The sequence below is a fragment of the Phascolarctos cinereus genome, unplaced genomic scaffold (assembly GCF_003287225.1).
Source record: "Phascolarctos cinereus isolate Bilbo 61053 unplaced genomic scaffold, phaCin_HiC Scaffold_726;HRSCAF=1367, whole genome shotgun sequence".
Taxonomy (NCBI): domain Eukaryota; kingdom Metazoa; phylum Chordata; class Mammalia; order Diprotodontia; family Phascolarctidae; genus Phascolarctos; species Phascolarctos cinereus.
In genome coordinates, this window is record NW_027556098.1 from 256772581 (window position 1) to 256797637 (window position 25057).

General features: G+C 36.8%; 1 protein-coding gene across 1 annotated transcript in view; it reads right to left on the bottom strand.

The window, feature by feature from the left end:
• The window catches only part of NUP58 (nucleoporin 58), a 69806-nt gene that overhangs the window by 23577 nt on the left and 21172 nt on the right, over nt 1-25057 (bottom strand). Inside the window, exons 8-12 of the mRNA XM_020997162.2 lie at nt 24170-24235; nt 23149-23323; nt 4985-5064; nt 1222-1340; nt 690-772 (exon numbers count right to left, since the gene is read on the bottom strand). Coding sequence (XP_020852821.1) covers nt 690-772; nt 1222-1340; nt 4985-5064; nt 23149-23323; nt 24170-24235 — 523 coding nt within the window. The remainder of the gene's footprint in view (nt 1-689; nt 773-1221; nt 1341-4984; nt 5065-23148; nt 23324-24169; nt 24236-25057) is intronic.

Genomic DNA, 25057 nt, shown 5'->3' on the forward strand with positions numbered 1-25057 from the left:
ATATTATGCTATAAGAAAAACCTAGGAAGATCTATAAGAGCTGATGTAAAGTGAAGTGAGCAGAACCAGATCATTGAGCACAGTAACAGCAATATTTTAAAGACAATCAACTGTGAAAGACTTAACTGTTCTGATCAATACAAAAATTCAAGACAATTCCAGAGGATTCATGATGAAAAAATGCTACCCACCTCCAGAGAGACAACTGATAAACTCTGAGTGCAAAGTAAAGTATAATTTTCTCACTTTATTTTTATTTTTTTCTTGTGATATGGATAATATGTAAATATATTTGGCATGATTTCACATGTATAACTGATATACTGCTTGCCTTCTTGTGGCCAGAGTGAGGAGCAGGATGGAGAAAAAGAACTTGGAACTCAAAAAAATTTTTTTAAAAGAATGTCAAAAATAATTAAAAATTCAGAACATTTTAATAAAGTACTTGATTACTTTTCTTCATTCAATGAAGTTTATCTTTCTTAAACTTAACTGTTTCACTTGAAAATTGGTCATCAAAATAAATTCTTTTTAATTAAACAAAAATGAGAAAGTACTTTGTGATTTAAACTAGTCTGACAAAGTCAAACAGTTCTCAATATCACAAGTATGGATGTTAAAACTAAGGTTTATGTATGGGGTCCCACATTTATTATATATATACTTATATAATGTAGATTAAAACATACCTTCACATTTTCATGGATAGACTGAAGCTGTGCAGCTAAAGCTACAAATGTTTGATAAATTTTCTGCATAGCCATTGACAAATCTATAAGACAAAATTTACATTAGCAAAAAATTTACTAATTGTAAAAACATGAGAGGAAATAAGATCAATTTATCTTTGCTGTTCAAAATAGAATTCTAGTACTATGTGGCAAGGAGAAAACCACATTAACATTTCCATAAACCAAAAATAGAGAGGATGCCATACAGACATATGTACAAAGAAGTGCCTGAACAGGCTAATTTGTAAAACTAGTAGAATAACACATTTATTACTGAGCTTCATTTTATTTCCACCAAATTCTCCCATCCATTGTACTTAACAAAGTAGAGAAATTACATCAAATCCAAACAAAAACTTTGAAAGCAAAATTCCAATTAGCGTTTCCAAAATAGTTACTTTGGTATTTAGTGTTTTATTTACAGAGTATAGTTCCACTTCCAATTTCAAAAAAAATACCATACTGAAAAATTATTATAGGAGTATGTTACCTTGTGGAGTGATATGTGAATTGTTTGCTTGAGTGGCAAGGTGATTTTCCAGTTCTTCAATCTGCTGTCTGTACTGTTGTAGCTGTACCTCAAATTGTCCAACCAAGATTCTGAAGTAGCTATATGAATGCATTTAAATATTATCAGATCACTGATATTACCTTGGGGGGGGGCAAGGGCATGGGAGACATTTATTTTCCTATATGTTAACAGAAAACATAATGCTATGGCATCATAGGGTAATGGAAAAAGAACCAGCCATAGAAAGCTGTGAACTCAAGTCCCACCTCTGATGTTCAGTAACCCAACCTAAAAGTTGCCAAAAGTTGCCAATCTGTATTAGCGGAGAGAGTTTGCTTTATCAATGAAGGTTCACACAAAAAAATGCTACCTTAAGTAGTGCTACGGAATGAGGATGATTCTATATGATAACCCTTAAAGCATAATAACGAAAAGTAAACGAGAAGCTTTAAGGTAACAGGGAAGAACACACTAAACTGACAGTTAAATGTGGGTTATGTGGGTTTAAGTCCTAGCTCTGCCTCTACATATCTGTGTGACTCAAGCCAGTCACTAAACTCTCTGACCTTCAATTTTCTCATCTGTAAAAGGAAGAGACTGCACTAGATGATTTCTAAGAAGTCTATCTCAATAACAAATGCAGTAGCATCAAATATGAGTAATCATACCATTATCCAAGAACTGGTTTATTTTTAAAACAATAATCCAACACACTAAACATCAAACACTAAGAAAGGAAAGATGGCCCTATATTCTTATATTCAGAAGGCAATCAGTGGATAGTCAACTAGCCTTGGAGTCAAAAAGACTTGTCCTACCTCATACACATACTATTTGTGTGACTGATAATAACAGTAATAATTATGATAGCTACCATTTATACAGTTAAAAAAACTCAGTTGATCTTCAACAACTCTGGAAAATAGGTGTTATTATTATCTACATTTTCCATGAGAAAACAGGCTGAGAGGTTAAATAACTTGTTCAGGGTCACAGCTAGTATCTAAGGCACAATTTGAACTCAGACCTTTTGGTCTTCAAGTCTTGAACCCTCATCTTCTATGCCACCTCACTGTCACATCACTTACCCTCTCAGTCAGTGCCTCACACAACTCTGTAAAAGTTTAAGTTACAGATCTGTTGATTTACATTAGTGGAGAGAATTGTCATATCAGTAGCACTCCACTCATCTGTTTCCCTCCCCCCCCAATTCTTATAGTTATAAACAAAGCTTAATTTTTGTCACGTTCTAAGAATTGGAAATTCAAACATTTAAGGAATCCACTGTACTTTAGATAGAGGTCTTTGCCCCTATCATTCTCTTTAGTCTTGAAACCTTCCTATTCCTCCAGACTATAAGCTCACATCTATTTCATTCTTTCCCTATCCAGCCTATATCCCATGACTAGCTATACATTTCAATGACTGTCTCAAAAAATCTTTCTAACCAGTTTTGTTACTCCTGTTTCTAGTGTGCCACATATCACTAGAAAAAAATCACGAAGCCTGGCCAATTGATTCCACTATCAATTCTAATTATCTAGCCTAAATCTTTACTCACTTTTAATAGATACCCCTTTCCTTGCTTAGGTGACTATTTAAAATTTTTGTGTTCAAGTTTCAAACTGCATGTCCACCCTTTTCATTCTCTCAGATATTTGTTTCAACTTTCCTGATAGACTGAGGTCATCTGACATGAGCTCCATTATCTTGGCTCCTCTCTCCCTCAACATTTCCTCTGTATCTTTGCCTATCTAACCCTCTTCCTCACTCTTACAATGGAAGAGGTTCGCCTTGTTATTTCCAAGGCTAACTGCTCCATTTACGCCCTTCGTGGTACCCTGTGACGACCAGGACAAAATAAAAACTTTCTGACACTAAGTCTGACACTTCAAGTCCTTCATAAACTGGTTGCAGCCCACCTTTCCAGGATCATTGCACAGGATTTACACACACTACACTCCAACACAATTAGTCTTCTTGCTGTTCCTCACATTGCCTACAATGTTTCATCTTTGTTTCTGTGTTTGCACAAGCTGCCTCTCCTAACTATGAAGGGCTCTTAAGCCTCTTCACAGAATTTCCAGGTTTCTTCGAAGCTGAACTCTTGCCACCTTCTACAAAGAGCTCATAGAGCTGTTAGAGCTTTGGCCCAAGACACATTTTATACTTGATTTTATATACACATGTTGTTTCTCTCCCATCCTCCTTGAGCTTAGTCTCATTTTTATCTTTATTTCCCCAGTGCCTTGCATAGTACCTGGCAAGTATTAGATGTTTAATAAATATTTGTTATAGTATGAACTTTATCAGTAGGAAACTACTGAAGGATTCTGTGTAAAAAAATGACACTTTACAAAAATTTTAGCATTGGAAGAGACCTAAGAGGTCATTTAGTTAAATGTCTCCATATGGAAAAATGTGAGAGAAATATGACAGATGAGTTGGAGGGGTTAAAAAGCAGAAAGAGCATTTAGGCTGCTACAAATCTAAGATGGTAGTCAGGATGGCCTATATTATTAATTCATTCATATACTCAAGAAATATCATCAAATGCCTACCATATGTGGAGCACTACATTAAGAATTAGGAGAGAGTTCCTGGCCTCATGGGAAAGGAAAACAACAAGCATTTATTAAGCACCTACTATGTGCCAGGTATAAAGTATACTAAGTGCTTTCAAATATTTCACAAACATAAATATCTAATTTGATCCTCAATATAACCCTGGGAGGTAGGTGCTATTATTATCCCCATTTTCCAGTTAAGGAAACCAAGGCAGACATAGGTTAAGTGAACTTGCAAGAGTCACACAGCTGCTAAGTATCTAAGGACACATTTGAACTTGGGTCTTTCTGACTCCAGGCCTAGCACTCAATCCACTGAACTACCTCACTGTTTTAGGGCCTAGGTCTGAGGTGGTAGAATAGACAGAGGCTCAGAGTACTAAGTTGAGAGTAGGAATAGAAGAACAAAAGATGTGAGATGCTGCTGAAGGAGAACGAAAAGAATTTGGCACCTGAATCATATTTTAAATGCATTAGGACAACTGGCACTAAAAGGGCTATTCAACAAAACAAACTCTAAGTATCTCAATCTCTACACAAAGAGAAGCAGGCACAACAATTTTCTGAGTGTCTCAAACAAGAGTGACAACGATCTGGTGCCAGTTACTGAACACAAAGTTCCCCACAAGCCTTGGTCATATGACTTCTGCAAATGAGAGATGACAAACTTTGCAGGGTGAAGGTGAGCAGCTGCTAAAAGAGAAAGCATACCACAGGGCTCTTGAAGTGTCATGTGAATAGTGAAAGGAACATCAAAACCACCAAGAGCAGGCATAACCTCTATCCACTCTACACATGAGAAATCTCATCAAGGAAATATAGCACAATATGACTGACATTCATGATTATGATCCTCAGTCATCAAGAAAAAGGGGGAAATTATGTTTCCTGTTCTGTTTAATGAGTATATTAAGTATAATAACATATTAGACAAAGATTTTTAATGAACATGTTACAAATAAGTAATACTGAAAAATTTGCAATGATTTTTATAGTGCTGCCACCTACAGGAAGAGGCTTCAATTATCTGGAAAATACATTCAGGTGAAAAGAATTATCTTACATTAAAAGGCAAATGAATGTAACATATAGTAGGTACCCAAAAATGTCTCTCAAATTAAGCAAATAACACTGGCTCAGAGTGAGATGCGTTAGTATTAAACTCATTCACTTACTCTGCAGGAGCCGTATTTTCATGCTGAAGTCCAGGTGGGGTTTTCTGTGTTCTTAGGGCAATTTCTGCATTCTTTAACTCCTAAAGATGCAGGGAAATAGGGGAAAATAAGTTAGAGTTATATATACTTGTAGAAAACACAGACTATCTTCAATTATTCCATAGAATCTCTGACTGGAAGGAACCGCAAATAACCCAAGCAATCCGAACAAGAAACCTCTCTAAATTATACCATAAAAGTGGTCATTTAGTGTTTGCTTGAAGGTGTCCCAAAGTGTCCCACAATTTTGGATAGTTGCAAATCTTAGAAAATATTTTATGTCAAACCTACATTGCCGTTTTTTGCAGTTCCCACGCACTATTTCTAGTTACCGTCCTCTTTGCAGCTCCCAAATATTATTTCTAGTTCTGTCCTTCGTTGTTTAAAAAAAAAAAGTCTGAACTTTCTTCAATGTGACATTCCTTCAAATACTCAAAAAGAACTATCAAGTTTTTTCTTCCCTAAGGCAATCCCCAGTTCCACCAACCAATCCTCCTCATGTGGTTTGAAACTGAGGCCTTTAGGCATCCTGGTCATCCTATCCTGAGCAATCTCCAGCTTATTAACATTCTTCCTGTACTTCCAGGAGCCAAGATGTGACAGTAAGCAGTAAGTCACTCTCACTCTCCCTTACCAACCTCTTAGAAATCCAGAAAATATCACACTAGTAATCAATCCTGGAACAGAAGAGTTAGTAGAAAAACAGACTGGAGTATTCTATTAGCCCAGCAGTCTTGGGGGATCAGTGGAAAAGGTCCCTCTCACTCTGGCAGAAGGGGAGTACAGTTCAGGACTGGAGGTATTCCAGCAAGGCAGTGGCAAGCCCCACATCAGCAAGTCAGTGGGAAATCCTGAGCCCCAGTGTGTTGGAGCAGGCAAGCTCAAACAGGAACCTCAAATAGATCAATCTATCTGAACAAGAATCTTCTTTAAATTATACCATTAAAGTGGTCATCTAGTGTTTGCTTGAAGGCCTCCCAAAGTGTGCTTTGGCACAACCAGGGGAACCAGCAGACTCCAGATCAGAGAACCACCATGTGCACTGGCAGACACGTAACCTCCAGCAGCTGAACCTCCCCATGCTTCAATATAACCTGAGTGGGCAGGCACCCCCCAACAGCCATATTCTGTGTGCTTCACCACAGGTCTGGGTACACAGGCATCCTTCAGCAACTAAATCTGTCTGTAATTCAGCGCAGCTCTGGGGGGGATAGGCATCCTCCAGCAGCCAGACCTCCACGTGCTTCAGCATAGCCCCAGATGAGCAGGTGTCCTCTAACGGCCAGAGCTCCCTACCCCCATCCCATGAGTTTCAGTGTAGCCCTGGGGAAACACAGAAAAACCTCACGTGGCCTCAGCACAGACCAAACACCACCACTAGGACCCTAGCTCAGCACCAGGTAAGCTGCCAGACCCCTACAGCCTCCAGCTGCCAGCAACAGAGGGCCCCAGCACACAAAACTAGTGAACAGCGGCCTTCTGCTTCCAGGAGCCAAGATGGTGGAGTAAAAAGGTAGTTGCTCTCACCCTCCCCTATCAACCTCTGAAAACCCAGAAAATTTCACCCCAGAAAAAAAAACAAACCCATAACAGCTGAACTACAAGAAAGACAGGGAACAGCAGTACAGCAACCCAGCAAATGGGTCTCCCATTGCCTCAGCAAAAGTAAGGGAAGCAGCACTACAAAGGACCCCAGGCAGATAAGCACCCTGCAGCATTCATCTGAAAGGAGCTGAAGAAAGCAACCTAAAGTCTTCCAGCCTTCCTGATTCCAACCCAACACTAGGTAAGGTGTCAGAAGACTACAGCCTCCAACTGTCAACCAGGAGAAGATCCTGAAGCCCAGGTGGTAGAGCAGGCAAACACCAACACCTTGACCTCCCAGTGACTCAGTGAGGGCAGGGGGGAACCAGTGGAAACCAGCTCAGAAAACCACCAGGTGCCTCAGCACTCTACCTCAAAGGAATCTCCCAGTGCATTAGCAGAAACAAGGGAGGCAGCATTGCAAGGGGCCCCAGGCAGATAAACACCCTGCAGCACCCATCTAAAAGGAGCTGAAGAAAGCTAAAGGAAAGGAAAAGCAGGCAACCTAGAATTGCCTGAAAGTTCCAGCCTTGCTGATTCCAGCCCAACACCAGGTAAGCTGCCAAAACCCTATAGCCTCCAATTGCCAACATAAGAGGCCCCAGCACACAAAGCCAGTGACTAAGACCTAGGCTCCCAACACAAGAAGCTTGGGTCAGTGCCCTCTGTTCCCAGCAGGAGAGCTCAATCTCTTTAAAGGCCAGGGAATAAAGAAACCATGAGTAAAAAGAAACGTACCATAGATTCATATTATGAGAAGAGTGAAGATCAAGACAGAAATTCTGAAGAGGACAACATTGTCAACAAACCCACATCTGCAACATCAAAAGGGAATATGAACTGGTCTGAAGCCCAAAAAGCCTTCTTAGAAGAGCTCAAGAAGGATTTTAAAAGTCAAATGAGAGAGGTAGAAGAGTCCTTAAAAAATACAATTGGCCAATTGGAAAAAAAGTACACTGAAGAAAACAAATCCCTTAAAAATACAATTGGCCAATTGAAGAAGGAAGTACAAAAACTAACAGAAGAAAACAATCTGTTAAAAACCAGAATTGGACAAATGGAAACTAATGACTCTATGAGAGAGCAAGAATCAGTCAAACAGAAACAAAAAAATGTAAAAATAGATAAAACATAAAACACCTCATCGGTAAAACAACCGACCTGGAAAATCGATCCAGGAGAGACAGCTTAAAAATCATTGGACTACCTGAAAATCATGATGAAAAAAAGAGCCTGGACAGTATCTTTCAGGAAATCATAAAGGAAAACTGCCCTGAAGTCCTAGAACCAGAAGGTAAAATAACCATAGAAAGAATACACCACTCACCACCTGAAAGAGATCCCAAAGTGACACCGCCAAGGAATATAATAGCAAAATTCCAAAATTACCAGATGAAAGAGAAGGTGCTGCAAGCAGCCAGAAAGAAACAATTTAAATACCATGGAACCACAGTCAGGATTACACAGGACCTTGCAGCTTCTACATTAAAAGACCGCAGGGCGTGGAACATGACATTCCGTAAAGCAAAGGAGCTTGGATTGCAGCCAAGGATCAACTACTCTGCAAAAATGAGCATGACTGGATATTCAACAAAATAGGGGACTTCCAAACCTTCCTGATAAAAAGACCAGAGCTGAACAAAAAATTTGATTTTCAAATACAAGATTCAAGAAAGACATAAAAAGGTAAATGGTACAGAAAGATACAAAATGTTGTTAATAAGGGCAAACTGTTTACATCCCTACAAGGGAAGATGACACTTGCAATTATTGAGAACTGTATTGTTATTACACCATGTTAAAGGAGTATACATAAAGGTGGAGGATATTAATTGACTTTGATGTAATGATAAAAAAAAATCTAATCAAGTGGGTTAAATGGATCCAAGTAAGTGGATTAGTCTGATCTTAGAAAATGTACTGAGAAAGGAGGAGGCAGACAAGGGTACAAAAACATCCTATCACAGCAGAGGGAGGGGGGGGCCGGGTGAGCACTGTTTGAACCTTACTCTCATCAGATTTGGCTCAAGAAGGGAACAGCATAATCAGTTAAGTATAGAAATCTACCTTACCCTCTAGGCAGTAGGAGGGAAAAGGGGAAAGAAAAGGGAGGGGAGATGGAAGGGAGGGAAGAAGCAGTAAGGGCAAAGGGGAAGAAAAGTGAAAGGGATAATAGAAGAGAGGAGAGATTGAAGGAGGTGGTGGTCAAAAGCAACTAGTGAAGGGGGAAAAGGAGAAAAGAGAAAGAAAAGCATAAACAGGAGGAAAAAAGGATGGAGAAAAAGACAGACAGTAATCATAACTGTGAAAGCTGAATCCCTATCTTTTTTTTTCTCTTCTGTTGAGTTTTGTTTCCTCCTATTGGTTTTAATTTTTACTTACAACTTCACTAATGTGAAAATATGTTTAATAGGAATGTAAATGTACAGCCTATATCAGATTGTGGCTGTCTTGGGCAGGGTGATGGGAAGGAGGGGGGAGAAAAATTTTAAACTCAAAAGCATATGGAAGTGACTGTTGATAAATCAAAATAAATTGATAAAATAAATTAAAAAAAAAAACAAGCCAGTGAACAGGCCCCTGTGCTCCAGCAGGAGAGCTCAACTTTAAAAGCCAGGAATTAGGCAAACACCATGAGCAGAAAGCAGAAACAGACACTGACCACAGATTCTTTCCATGGAGATAGGAAAGATCAAAACACAAATTCAGAAGAGGACAACATTGTCAATATACCTACATTCAAAACCTCAAAGGGCAATATGAACTGGTCTCAAACCCAAAGAGCCTTCTTGAAAGAGCTCAAGAAGGATTTTAAAAGTCAAATAAGAGAGGTAAAAGAAAAACTGGGAAAAGAAATGAGACGTATACAAGAGAGAGTCAATAGCTTGGAAAAGGAAGGACAAAAATTGACTGTGGAAAACAACTCCTTAAAAAGTAGAATTGGCCAAATGGAAAAGGAGGTGCAAAAGGTAATTATAAAAAACAATTCATTAAAAATTAGAATTGGGTGAGTAGAAGCTAATCACTATAAGACATCACAAATCAGTCAAACAAAATCAAAAGAATGAAAAAATAAAAGAGAATGTAAAATACCATATTGGAAAAAAAAACTGATCTGGAAAATAGGTAATTTAAGAATTATTTGTCTACCTGAAAGTCATAATCAAAAACAGTCTGGATAGCATCTTTCAAGAAATTATCATGGACAATGGCCAACCAGATGGTAAAATAGTCATTGAAAGAATCCACTAATCTCTTCCTGAAAGAGATGCCAAAATGAAAACTCCCAGGAACACTACAGCCAAATTCCAGAATCATCAGGTCAAGGAGAAAATACTACAATCAGCCAGAAAGAAACAATATAATACGGTGGAACCACAGTCCGGATTATGTAGGACCTCACAGCTTCTACATTAAAAGATCAGAGGGCTTGGAATATGATATTTCATGAGGCAAAGGAGCTGGGATCACAACCAAGGATCAACTACCCAGGAAAATTGAGCATAATCTTTCATGAGTAGAGAAAGACATTCAATGAAATAGGGGACTTCCAAATTTTCCTGATGAAAAATCCAGAGCTGAACAAAAAATTTAATCTTCAAATACAAGACTCAAGAGAAGCATAAAAAGGTAAACAAGAAAAGAAAAAAAATATTATTCAATAAAGTTAAACTGTTTACATCCTTACATGGGAAGATGATACTTGTAACTCTTGAGAACCGTATCTTTATTATGACATTTAGAAAGGGTGTATACATAGACAGAGGGTGTGGATATAAGTTGACTTTGATGTAATGATAAAAAAAAAATTAAGAGATTTATTATACTAGAAGAGGAAAGGAAGAGGCAGAAAAGGGTAAATTACATCATATAAAATGGTGCAAAGACCTACTGCAGTAGAGGGAAAGAAGGGAGGGAGGACCTATTTGAATCTTATCATACACACTCAATTGAGTATAGAAATCGATCTTACCTTATAAGCAAGCAGGAGGGGAAAGCGGAAAAAAAGGGGAAAAAGGCTGATAGAAGGGAAGGCAGATTGAGGCAGGTGGTAGTCAGAAGCAAAACACAGGTGAGGAGGAAAAGGGAGAAAGGAGAGAGAAAAAGATAAAAAGGGAGAAAAATAAGATGGAAAGAATGACACAGTTGGTAATCATAACCCTGAACGTGAAAGGGATGAACTCTCCCATAAAACGGAAGCAGACAGCAGTGGATTAAAAACCATAATCCTACAATATGTAGTTCACAAGAAACACGTTTGAAGCAGAGAGATACACAGTAAAGGTAAAAGGCTGGAGCAGAACATGCTTCAGCAGAAGTAAAAAAAGCAGGGGTAGCAATTCTGATCTCAGATAAAGCAAAAGCAAAAATAGATCTGACTAAAAGGGATAAGGAAGGAAAACTAAATTGTGCTAAAAGGTATCATAGACAATGAAGTAATATTAATACTAAACATATATGCACCAAGTGGTACAGAATCCAAATTCTTAGAGAAGTTAAGTGAGTTACAGGAAGAAAGAGACAGCAAAACTATACTAGTGGGAGACCTCAACCTCCCCCTCTCTGAACCAGATAAATCTAACCACAAAATAAACAAGAACTTAAAGAGATGAATGAAATCTTAGAAAAGTTAGACATGGGAGACCTCTAGAGAAAACCAAATGGGATAGAAAGGAATATATTTTTTTCTCAGAGGTACATGGCACCTACACAAAAAATGACCATCTACTAAGGGCACAGAAACCTTACAATACAATGCAGAAAGGCAGAAATATTAAACGCATCCTTTTCAGACCATGATGCAATAAAAATTACATGTACTAAAAGACCATGAAAAGACAGACTAAAAATTAACTGGAAACTAAATAATCCTAATCCTAAAAAATGAGTAGGGCAAACATCAAATCATAGAAAGAAATCAATAACTTCATCCAAGAGAAGACAATGAGACAATATACCAAAACGTATGGGATGCAGCCAAAGCAGTTTTTATAGGAAATTTTGTATCTCTCAATGTTTACATGAATAAAACAGAGAAAGAGGAGATCAGTGAATTGGGCATGCAACTAAAAAAGTTAGAAAAAGAACAAATTAAAAATCCTCAATTAAATACCAAATTAGAAATTCTGAAAACTTAAGAAAGATTAATAAAACTGAAATTAAGAAAACTACTGAACAAATGAATAAAACTAAGAGCTGGCTTTATGAAACAATAAAATAATAAAATGATAAAATAAAACAGATAAACCTTTGGTTAATTTGATTAAAAAAAAAAAGAAGAAAATTCAAATTACCAGTATCAAAAATGAAATCACCAAAAATGAATTCATCACCAATGAAGAGGAAATCAAAACAATAATTAGGAACTATTTTGCCCAACTGTATGTCAATAAATTTGACAGTCTTAGTGAAATGGATGAATATTTACAAAAATATAAATTGCCTAGATTAACAGAAGAGGAAATAACATTCTTAAATAACTCCATTTCAGGAAAAAAAATTGAACAAGCCATCATTGAATTCCCTAAGAAAAAATCTCCAGGGCCAGATGGATTTACAAACGAATTATATCAACCATCTAAAGAACAACTAATTCCAATACTATATGAGCTATTTGGGAAAATAGAGTCCTACCAAATTCTTTTTGCGATACAAATGTAGTGTTGATACCTAAACTGGGAAGAGCCAAAACAGAGTAAGACAATTGTAGACCTATTTCCCTAATGAATATAAATGCAAAAATTTTAAATCCAATATTAGCAAATAGATTACAGAAACTTGTCATGAGAATAATACACTATGACCAGGCAGGATTTATACCAGGAATGCAGGGCTGGTTCAACATTAGGAAAACTATCAGCATAACTGACTGTAACAGTAACAAAACTAACCAAAATCATATGATTATCTCAATAGTTGCAGAAAAAGCTTTTAATAAAATACAATACCCGTTCCTATTAAAAACAGTAGAGAGCATAGGAATAAATGGAGTCTTCCTTAAAATGATAAGCAGCACCGATCTAAACCCATCAGTAAGCATTATGTGTAATGGGGATAAGCTAGAAGCATTTCCAATAAGATCAGGGGTGAAACAAGGATGGATGGCCATTATCACCATTGTTATTCAATACTGTATTAGAAACCTTAGCTTTAGCAGTAAGAAAAAGCAATTGAAAGAATTAGAATAAGCAAGGAAGAAACAAAACTATCACTCTCTGTAGATGATATGATGGAATACTTAGAGAATCCATGAGAATCAACAAAGAAACTACTTGAAATAATAAACAACTTAAGCAAAGTTGCCAGATATAAAATAAACCCACATAAATCATTGGCATTTCTACATATTACTAACAAAGCCCAACAACAAGAGACAGAGAAATTCCATTTAAAGTCAATGTAGACAATATAAAATATTTTGGGAGTCTACCTGCCAAGAGAAACCCAGGAACTTTATGAACACAATTACAAAACACTTTTCACACAAATAAAGTCAGATCTAAATAACTAGAAAAATATCAATTGCTCATGGGTAGGCTGAGTTAATACAATAAAAATGACAATTCCACCTAAGTTAATTTAACTTACTCAGTGCCATACCGATCAAACTACCAAAAAATTACTTTATAGAGCTAGAAGAAAAAAAAAATTCATCTAGAAGAACAAAAGGTCCAGAATATCAAGGGAATTAATAAAAAGAAATGCAAGGGAAGGTGGCCTAGCAGTACCAGATCTCAAATTGTATTATAAAGCAGCAACCATCAAAACTACTTGGTACTGGCTAAGAAACAGTGGATCAGCCAAATACATTAGATACACAAAACACAGTAGTCAACAATATAGTAATCTACTGTTAGATAAACCCAAAGACTCTAGTTTCTGGGATAAGAACTCAATATTTAAGAAAAACTGCTGGACTTCAGAAAAACTTGGAAAGACTTGTATGGTCTGATGCCGAGTGAAGTGAGCAGAACCAGGAGAACACTGTACACAATAACGGCCACGTTCTGCAATGACTAATATTGATAAACTTAACCCTTTTCAGCAACACAAGGATCTAAGACATCTCCAAAGGCCTCGTGATGGAAAATGAAGACAGAAAAAGAATATGGATTTTGAATGCAGATCGAAGCATATTACTTGCTATATTTTTCCTTCTGTCGTTGTTTTGTTTCCTCTTTCTGGTGGTTCCTCCTATCGGTTCTAATTCTTACAACATCACTAATGTGAAAATATGTTTAATAAGAATGTACACATATAGCCTATATCAGATTGCACACCATCTAGGGGACGGAGGAGTGGAAGGAGGGGGAGAAAAATTTAAAACTCAAAAGCTTATGGAAGTGATTGTTGATAATTCAAAATAAATTAATTTAAAAAAAAAGAAAAGAAACTGCTGGGAAAACTGGAAAACAGCATGGCAGAAACTAGGCATAGACCAACATCTTGCACCGTATGCCAAGATAAAGTCAAAATAGGTACATGCTTTAGATATGAAGGCTGATACTATAAGCAAATTAGAAGAGCAAGGAATATTTACCTTTCAGATTTACAGAAAACAGAAGGATTTATGATCAAACAAGAGATAGAGAACATTATGAAATGTGAAACAGATAATTTTGATTACCTTAAACTGAAAAATTTTTGCATGAACAAAGCCAATGCAACCAAGATTAGAAGGGAAGCAGAAAGCTGGGAAACTATTTTTACAACCAGTGTCTCTGATAAAGGCCTCATTTCTAAAATATACAGAGAACTGAGTCAAATTACAAGCCAACTGATAAATGGTCAAAGGACACAAACAGGCAGTCTTCAGATGAAGAAATTAAAGCTCAGTCATATAAAAATGCTCTAAATTACTATTCATATTAAAAAATGCTGGGGCGGCCAGGTGGTGCAGTGGATAGAGCTCCAGCCTTGGAGTCAGGCGGACTTGAGTTCAAATCCAGCCTCAGACACTTGACACTTACTAGCTGTGTGACCCCCAGGGAATTCACTTAACCCTGATTGCCTAATCAAAAAACACAAAACAAAATCAACAAAACCAACCAAAAAAATGCTCTAAATCACTATTGATTAGAAAAATGCAAACCAAAATGACTCTGAGGTACCACATCACACCTATCAGATTGGCTAACATTACAAAACGGGAAAATGATAAATGTTGGAGAAGATGTAGGAAAATTGGACACTAATGCATTCTTGGTGGAGTTGTGAACTGATCCAACCATTCTTGGAGAGCAATTTGGAACTATGCCCAAAGGGATATAAAAATGTGCATACCCTTTGACCCAGCAATAGCACCTCCGGGGCTGTATCTCAAAGAGATCAAACAAATGGGAAAAGGACCCACATGTATAAAAATATTTATAACAGCTCTTTCTGTGGTGGCCAAGAATTGGAAATTGAGAGGATGTCCATAAACTGGGGAATGACAAGGTGTGGTATATGAATGTAATGGAATACTATTGTGCTATAAGAAATGATGAGCAGACAGACTTCAGAAAAACCTGGAAAAACTTATATATGATGGTGAACCAGTAAGTTGTACACAGTAACAACCACAATGTGCGATAACTAACTTTGATAGACTTAACCCTTCTCAGCAAAGCAAGGATCTAAGACAATTCCAAAAGACCCTATTGGAAAATGCTATCCACATCCCCCCCCCAAAGGACTATGGAGTCTGAATGCAGATTGAAATATAACATTTGCTCTTTTTTTGTTTTTTGTTTCTTTTTTCTCATAGTTTCTCCTATTAGTTCTATTTCATCTTCACAACACAACTAACGCGAAAATATGTTTAATAGGAAAGTGTATGTATAGCCTGTATTAGACTGCATGCTGTCTTGGAGGGGGGGAGGCAGAGAGGGAGGTGAAGAAAATTTAGAACCCAAAATCTTACAGAAGTGAATGTTGGAAACTAAAAATAAATAAATGATTTAAAAAACAGAACAAAACAAAACATTCCTCCTAAGATGTGGAGCTAGAACTGAACACAATATGGAAGATACAGTATGACCATGGCAAAGTTCACAAAATTTGTCATTTCCCCAGTCCTGAACGCTAGTTTCTTTATGCTTCCTAAAATATTAGCTATCTTCACATGGTGTCTAATATAAAGTGAAGTAAGCAGAGCCAAGAAAACAAGACTTATAAGGACTACCCACAATGTAATTGGAAAGAACCACCACAAAACAACTGAAAATGAATGCTGCAAAATCATAAGCATGGTCCCAGACAAGGGAAATGAGAAGACACCTCCTATTCCTTTGCAGAGGTAGAAGGTCCAAAGGTGTGAAACTCTGAACATATTTTCAACTTTTTTTCTATGTATTAGTTTTATTCATTTTCCCCCCTTCTTTTTCTTTTTTTATGTGACATAGCTCTTTGGTAAGAAGCAAGCAGAAGGATACAAGAAGAAATTTACGCAATGTGAAAACAAAATTTATCAATAATAATTTATCTTTATTTTAGAAAACCCTAGGTCTTTTTCATATAGACTGCTACCTACCTAAGCCTTCCCCATATTTTACTTGTAAAGTCTGAACCCATATGTAAGACTATATGTATCCCTAATTCAACTTCATCTTACTCAACTGAACCCAAGCTTCTATCAGTCAATAAACAAGCATTTATTAAGCTCCTGCTATACTGCAGTTAATATTTGCCCTCAAAAGCTTACATTCTCCAAGGGGAATCAAATACATATATTGTAGGTACTTACAAAACAGATACATAGCTGTTTGGATGGAGAAGGCAGTTCTAGGAACAGGGATGATCAGGAAAACCTTCATGTAAAAGGCAGCATTGGCCTGCGTCTTTAAAAACTTTTTTTATTGTGAACTTAAACAGACATCAACAAACTGTTTCCACATGCAAAGAACCAAAAGAGAATTGTATATTAAACTATGAATCATTATGAGTATAAAATAAATTTAATGTGGTAATTCTAGTAAGTTCTGGTTCTTTTGTTTTCTAAACTTACTTCTGTTGAGATGAATCTTAAAGGAAAGTAGGGAGGGGGAGATGAGGAGAATGAGCACTCCAGATATGAGAGAGAGCCATGCAAAGACACAGAGAGAGGAGATGGAATGTCATTTATGAGGAATGTTAAGAAGGCCAGTTTAACTAGACTGTGAAACATGTGAAGGGGAGTAATGTGTAATAAAGCTAGAAAAGTTAAGTTAGAGTCATGGTTTGTTTAAATAGCTTTCAATGTCAATCAGAGGAGTACATATTTTATCTTAGAGGTGATAGGTAAGCCACTAGAATTTACTAAATAAAAGAGTAACATATTCAGACCTGCACTTCAGTAAAGTCACTTTGTCAGCTGTGAAGACAATAAAAGGGAATGGGGCAAGACTTAGCATTTATATAGTAAAGTTTGCAAAAGCACTTTCTTTACATGCTATCTTTTTTGATCTTCTCAACAGTCCTATGAGGCAGATGCTATTATCATCCTCATTTTACGGAGGAGAAACTCAGGCCCAGGGTGACAGACCTAATAAGTGTCCCAAGGCAGAATTCAAACAGATTTTCCTGACGCCAAGGCCAAGACTCTCTCCATTGAGTCAGCAAGTTGCAATTAGGATAGACCTGGTGAGAAGTGATGAGATATTGAACTGGGAGAGTGGTCACAAGAATAGAGAGAAGGAGATGGATGAAAGATTGTGGAGAAAAAACAAGATTAGCAAGTGCCTGAATATGAGGGACAGTGAAGAGTCAGGGAAAACAACACAATTGCAAAAATGAAGCATAATAGTACTACTCTTAATAGAAATAAGTTCAGAAGAGAAGTGGGTTCGTTGGGAAAGATTCTGTTTTGGACATTTTGAGTTTTAGATGTCTCTGGGACACAGAATTTGAAATGTCTAATAATTAGTTGGTAATACAGTACTGAAGCTGTGGAGAGAGACTAGCTTGTCAAGATCTTTTTGAATTTTGTCATACAGTGTGACAGCTATTGTGTCAGCATTAACAAAAATTTTAAACATAAGACCAAGCACAAATCCTGGTACAATCCACCAAAGACAAATGACAAGAAATAATTTATAATTACTTTTTGAATCTGGCTATTCAATGAATTCTGAATTTATCTAATTAAACTACTGTTTAGCCCCCATTTATCCATCTTTCCCATCAGACTAGCATGAAGTGATTTTTTGTCAAAGGCTTTACTAATAACTAAGTAAACTATATCTAAAGCATTCCCCTGGTTTACCATTCTAGTAGTCAAATTCATGTCACAAATTTGGATACTCCTTCCAACGCTGCAAATCGTAACCTATTTACATTTACCCATCCAGGGCATACCTTTCTCCATATCCTTCATTAAGTTTAGCCTGGGGAGTTCACCCAACTTAGTGGAGGCCTTCTTTACTTCCTCCTGACATCTTGTGTGTAACAGGACTATCTACCTGTCATTCCTCTCTGTCACACATGACAGGGCACTTTTTCCCATCATACATTTATCTGATAACATTGTTTTTACTCCTGTTCTTCAAAGTTCCCCACTGATTATATTATCACACACCTTTCCAATGTCCTCTATATAATATTTACCATTAATTTTTTTCAGAAACTGTTGTGTTGCATGCCTCAGTGCCATACACAGCACTGATGTTAAAAAGCACCTCTGTTTCTAGGAGAAGTTTGGGATCATTAAAGTTCCTTGCAACTCCTTCAAGACAATGCAAACTTTTCTTCTCTTCTTTGGACCCAACTTGATGTCCATTTGTACTGTGCCCCAGATACACAAAATGATGGACAACCTTTATGGGCTGTCTATCCAACAGTATGTCATAATCGAGGAAGGACATTCTTCATGTACTTGGTTTTCCTATGTGGCTGAGCAGGCCTTTTGAATTATTAAGGATCTCATCCAGGAGGCTCTACAATGCTCTGAGGCTTAACGCAACCACCAGTCATCCACAAATTGGAGCATGTAGGGGACAAAAACCATCCACAGAAAATCCCTCTTCTAGTTAAGCTCTGTGAAGGATTTCTCTTTTACAGTGGAGAATATATCTCCCTATTTTATACCTCATCACATTTATGATCAGGAGAGGAGATCACTGTACAAGGCTGTACAATCTCTGATTGACATCTTTCAAGAAATACTGAATGACTGTGATGTACAAATGAATCCTAAAAAGGTTAAGGGACCTGCCTAGGGTTAATAATATACAATTAAGTGTCCAAGGCAGGTTCTAAACTTGGGTCTTAATGACTCCCAAGTCCAGCACTCTATTCACTATGCCACATTGATTACTCATGAAATTACACGAGTTTCTTAAGCAAAAGAACCTATTTAAATTTGGGGAAAGATTTACAGATTGTTACAAATATATTACAGCATAAAACTTTCAATCCTTTATCAGAAGTGAGCCGTGAAGGTGACATCTTGCTCTACTAAATCAAATATGCAGAAGATTCTCCCAAGAATCTTTATCTAGCTAGAAAAGAAGATATACAGGCAAGTGGTTTTCAATGTTATCTCAGTTGCCTTATTTCAGTATTAATAGAAGTTGAGATTCTTTGTCAAACCTTTGGTATCTTCCCCTCTCTCCACTATCCCTCAATACTCTCACAACTATTAAACTTGCAGCAGGGAAATCCTCTAGGTATATCTAGTCTCCCATCTCTGTTCTGTCTACTGGCATTTTTACCTCCTCTATAACAAGCATGGATGGGAATGAGATGTAAGATGCCAAGTGCAGCTGATCTGCTGTCCTTAAAACTGGAAAGAGTTTATTATTAAAATATTTACAGATCTTTTCCACTTTTCTATTTTTTCTTTTGTTTGCTACTGTCCTTGCTTATCTGTATATCTCATCAAGCTTTTTTCCAAAGTGTTTTACCTTCCATTGCTTCTCTCTGTTTTATGACATGATGCTGCTCATAGGTTTCTTTCATCCTTTTTTATAAGATTTCACAAAATAATTTATATTCTAAACTGACTTTTTACTTTGGCTAGCTGTCCCAATGACTACCTGGTGTAATAACCCTATCAAAAAAGTAAATTAGGTTAGTCAACCAAGACCTGCTCTTAATGAAGCTCTTCTAACTCTTTTTAACTATCCATTGCAACTAATGTAAGCACCTTGAGAGAAGATACTATTTGCTTTTGTATTAGTAAACTAAGCTCTTGATACAGAGCAGGAACTTTATAAATGCTTACTGATTAATCATTTCCTTATCTAAATGTTCATTAGTCTTATCTTTAATAAAATATTCTGGAACTTGGCCAGGAGTTCAAGTCATGTTCATTTTCCTATAATTTGCAGATTCTAGTCTCCTTCCTATTTTTAAGACCAGGAAAATACATTCCATTCTCCAATTCCCTCTCAGTGATCAGTGAACAAGAGCTCAGTCAAAACTTCTGCCAGTTCTTTAGATAAGCTAGGAGGTGCTTAATCTGCTCCAAGCTACAAACTTATAAAAGGCAAATCCTTTCTTACTCTCTATTTATTTTAAGTATCAACTCCCTATTAGCCATTTTTATTATGTCCTTTCTAGCAAAAATATCATTCTACATGTCAGGAAAACGATAGGAATATGATTTCACTGACACAGAAAATTCCTAGATGAGTAAACTCTCTCCATAATGTAGAGTCAGCAACTTCTCTGCAACTTCTAGTCTTAAAAGAGTTGCCTAAAGCACTAAGAGATGAAACAACTTGTCTGGTCCAGCAGAGCCGATATGCGTCAGAAGTAGGACTTGAACCCAGGTCTTCCTGGCTTCACCCACCACTACACCACACTCCCTCTAGCAGGGAAAACAGAAGCAAAATAGTATCTGACCAGTTCTACATCACTTTATTATCATTTACCCTATTACTGAGGCTGCTATATCACCAGGCCTTATTATCTGCCCCAAAAGTACACCTTCCCACATTTGGTAACTCTCCTTATCAGAATATAAGCTCCTTGAAGGCAGGGTGTATAGATCAGCAATTCTCCTTGCATGTATATCAATGTCTTTAGAAAATTTATCTTTTTGTTCTTTATCAGAATTGTTTCTTTGTATCTAAATAATTTAATTCTTGAGAAATTCTCATTTTTCTTAGGGTGACTTTCCTCAGAAATTAAATTCTGAAATACATTCTCCTCGAATCTACAAAGTATGTAAGACTATTATCAGCTTTTCTCTCCTCTAAAAATTCTAAGATGATGTGGTTATTTCCTCCAAAACTTCCTAACATTTCCACTCCAGCTGCCAGCTCTTCCTTGGAAAGAATGAATCCAGAATGAAATTTCCCTTTCTTAGCTCTATCTTTTGAAGGATGAAGTTATCATTAATTCAAGTCAAGAAATAATTAGTTCCACTGCTTTTGGCACAGAAAGCAAGCTATGGATGTTCAGATAACTGAAGTCTTCCACCACTTCAATATTATGACTCTGTGCTAAGCCTTGATTGTTTTCCCAAATTCCTCATTTACTTTCTCTGCCCAGGTGATCTAATTACTCCAATGACAACCACCCATGTCTTTGGCTTCACCAATCTTCACTCAAATGCTTGCTGCCACTATGCTTTCCCATCTATAGCTTCTAGATTTCTGCATAATATACAATTCTATTTACATTACTTCTTTCCCCCACACACATTTTTACTATATTGTTTTATAATACAATGCTATCCTCAGAAGTTCATATTATATGAATGCCTTATCAGAAAAAAACAAAACAAAACCCCACTATTTAGTAAGGCCTTTTCAGTACCCCAGAATTCCTTACAATGGGTCCAATATGAGCCAGTCTTATAATAAATTCTACCCTCCCTATGTCACTTGAAGTGAAGGGTTAGAAAATTTTGCTGAAATTATTTTAGACTGCCACCATAATTCTAACAATGTCCTCATTTTTCTCAGATCCCATTCCAAAAAACCAGGGCTATCCCATGGACTTGCAGAATTATAAGAGGATTTAAATTGTATTAGAAGCCTGATTCTACTACTGATAAATTACTTATCTCTAACTCTTTCCAATTTGCCTCTTAAGATATCTCTTCCTTATGACTATTCCTCCATAAAGTCCTTTTCCTAGTGACTTCAGATAACTTTTCTCAAATATATAGGCTTCTCTGCTTCAGCATAAGTAGCATTTCTTGTAAATTAAGGTAGTCAATATCTAGTGGCAAACATAGAAAGTATGGCTGGGAGAAGAATAACAGGAGGGCAAGTGCTGATGCTTTTGTGGTACTAAGTGGCTTACTAGCAGCTGTCATAGAAGCTGAAGTGGGCATTATAGAACCTAGTAGTGGACATCATATTCTATAATTCCCCCTGAAAGCACATTAAGACTTCAGAAGTCAAATGTTATGTTCCTAATATAGGATTTTAATTTTAATAAGTTTACCACAAATACTGCTTGATAATTATCTGATTAAAGACATATGAACATTTAAAGGGGCAGATCAAATATGAACAGTATCATATTTATATGAGCTAATTTTATAGGATTTTATAGGATAACAGATTTAGAGCTGGGAGGACTGTAGTAGTCATCAAGTCCAGCTCCCTCATTCATTAGAAGAGGAAATAGGCCCAGAGAGATTAAGTGATTTGTCTAGGGTCCGAGGTAAGATTTGAACCCATGTCTTAATGACTCCAAATCCAGCACTCTATCCACTAAATCATATAGCTTCCTTATAAGATTACATGAGTTTCTTAAGCAAAAGAACCACTTAAAACTTTGGGTAGAATTTATAGATTGCCATGAATAGATAACATTCTACAAATATACCTTGTAATATCATGATGTAATAGCTCAAACTAATTACCTATCATAGGAGGCAGCCAGATGGCAATTCATAGAGCACTGGGCCTGGAATCAGGAAGATCTGAGTTCAAAACCAGCTTCAGACACTTACTAGCTGTGTGACCCTGGGCAAGTCCCTTAACCCTGTTTGCTTTAGTTATCCACTGGAGAAAGAAACAGCAAACCACTCCAGAATCTATGCCAAGAAAACCCCATGGACAAAATGGTCCATGGTGTCATGAAGAGTCAGACACTACTGAACAACAACAATCAACTATCGCTTTCTCTCCCACTCACGTGGGATCTGCAAACATCAGGAATAAATCCTATCTCTATTTCATAAATGTAAACTGAGGAAACATGGTATAGTTTTTTTTAAAAAAGCCAACATTGGTTTTGGAGCAGACAACTTGGTTTCAAGTGCCAAGTATGTCTCCTTTTGCTGATGGGATCTTAAATAAATTATATCACCTCTTTGGGCCTCAGTTTCCTCATCTGTAAAATGAAGGTGTTGGATAAGATGACCTCTAGGGTCTTACCCAATCCTAAGAACAGAAAATACATCAGTTAAAATATATCTCCTGTCAGCTGTGAATTAAATGATTCCAGAACACCTGAGCTACTAAGAGAATACAGCTACGGCTACTTATTTTTCCCCCATGCATCATTATTATGATTCAACATTTTATGTAGTTCTTATTCTGACCAATGAAGACAGATTGCATTCTAGTTCACAATGTTTCAATTAAGCAGCATTTTTTTAAACAACTACACAATACCTGAGCAGTTTCTATTTTCAACTTGTCAATATTGAGAGTATTTCTCTGTAATCCACTGGCAGCCAACGAGAGAAGCTGTTTCAGGGCTTTAATATCCTCTTGGACTTTAAGCATTGCTTTAGAAGACATTCGACTAATTTCTTCTTGAACTTGTTTTTGTTCCTTCACAAATTTCCTGCAAAAATTTCAAGAAAATGCAATTTAAAAAACCACTTTCTAAACCAACTACAAGTAAAAATAAGAGGCTGACCAATATGTCAAAATCCGAGTACCAGAAATATACTAAAAAGGCCCACCTAAAGTGTGTATGTTCTATTGTAGAAATACACTCAATGCAGTCTACCCACCTGGGCCCCTTTCCCCAGGAGGTAGAGGGGAAAGACAGAGACAGATAGATAGGATGACTAGTTAAATACAGCCTCTGGCACCAGGGGGGAAAAAAAAGCCAAAAACTTACCAACTTCTACGTCTAACCTACTCTGACTTACCCATTACTAGAGTATTCCAAGGCTGCTAGAGTCTACTTACTCAAAATTGGAGCATTTGTGAAAATCTGACACTTCCCATTTTGTGCTCCAGAGTACAAAATACCTACTCTCACCAACCTAGCCACTAGGCAAAGGTAGTGGCTTAGGATCAACGTTAATGCTATTTCATTTCTTAGATCAGGAACCAAAATGGAGTTGATATGGAGTTATTTGATAATAAGTGAGGCAGTCAGTGAGCTTGAATTCTCAATACCCTTCATCTATGAGGCTGGTCTTCACATTATCGATAAACCCTATGTTTAGAGCAATCGGGTATAAAGCTCTCTGTGCTACAAAATCCCAGGCAGAACAGGCATATTTTGCTTCCTATTTTTCATTGCTTAAAATTCTTTTAAGTACTTTTAAGTACTTAAGAACATTTTGTTCAACTGAAAATTTTCAGAAAAAAGATATTCAACTTATAATAATATTCTAAATTGAGATGTGAATGCTTATCTTTGAAGTCCAACATTTAAATTTTACTAGATACTTACTGGAGATTTTCAACATCTTGGCAAATTACAGGAGGTAGATTTTCATCCTTTAGTGCTTTACTATCCCTAAGAAAAACGCCATACATTTATTTTAACCAAACAGATACAGGAAACTTAAAATTTCTTCAAAGACAGGCAAAACAATGGCAAGTATTATGCAAGAGAACAGTTTATACACTGACATGATCACAGTACTTTCCATTTATACAGTACCTTTCCTAGAACAATTTTTTTTCAAAAGTATGGGAAGTTTTTAATCTGCACAAGTACTTTAGGAACTGGTAGTATAAATGCCATCCCTTTATATTTCTAGTTAAAAAGTTTTAATATGGTTTTAAGTTGACAACATTTGAATGACATGGACCCTAACAAAAGTATGACAGTTAGCCAGTTCCCAGCAAGTAGTGTAACGTGGGAAAAGGGAGTCCGTGGCTAATTCCCCACTTAAACCATTCCACCAGCCATAAAATTAGCACAAACCTACTCAATTTTCCTGGAAGAATTTTAAATAACTTTACAATTACTAAGTCCTAAGATATTTGTAAAATCAGCACTTCATCAATAAGTTTTGGTATATAGCTCTTTCAACTCCACTTAGCAAAAAACAAAAAACAAACCAACCACAGAAACGGTTATAGGAGAAAATACTTTTTTAAAGCTTCAAAATAAAACCATGAGCTCTTTTTATATGAATCAGATAAGCAGAGGCATACTCAAAGTTTATGAGTAAAAACACAAAGCGGACATAAACATTAGAGGTTGGGGGTTTAGGGGAGGAAGAGAAGAGGTGAGCTACTAAAAATGCTAGCAAGGCTTGAATGAGGCAGAGCCAGGCTAAGGAGAACTATTTGAATGCCAGGATGAAGTGTTTGATTTAACCCAATAGGC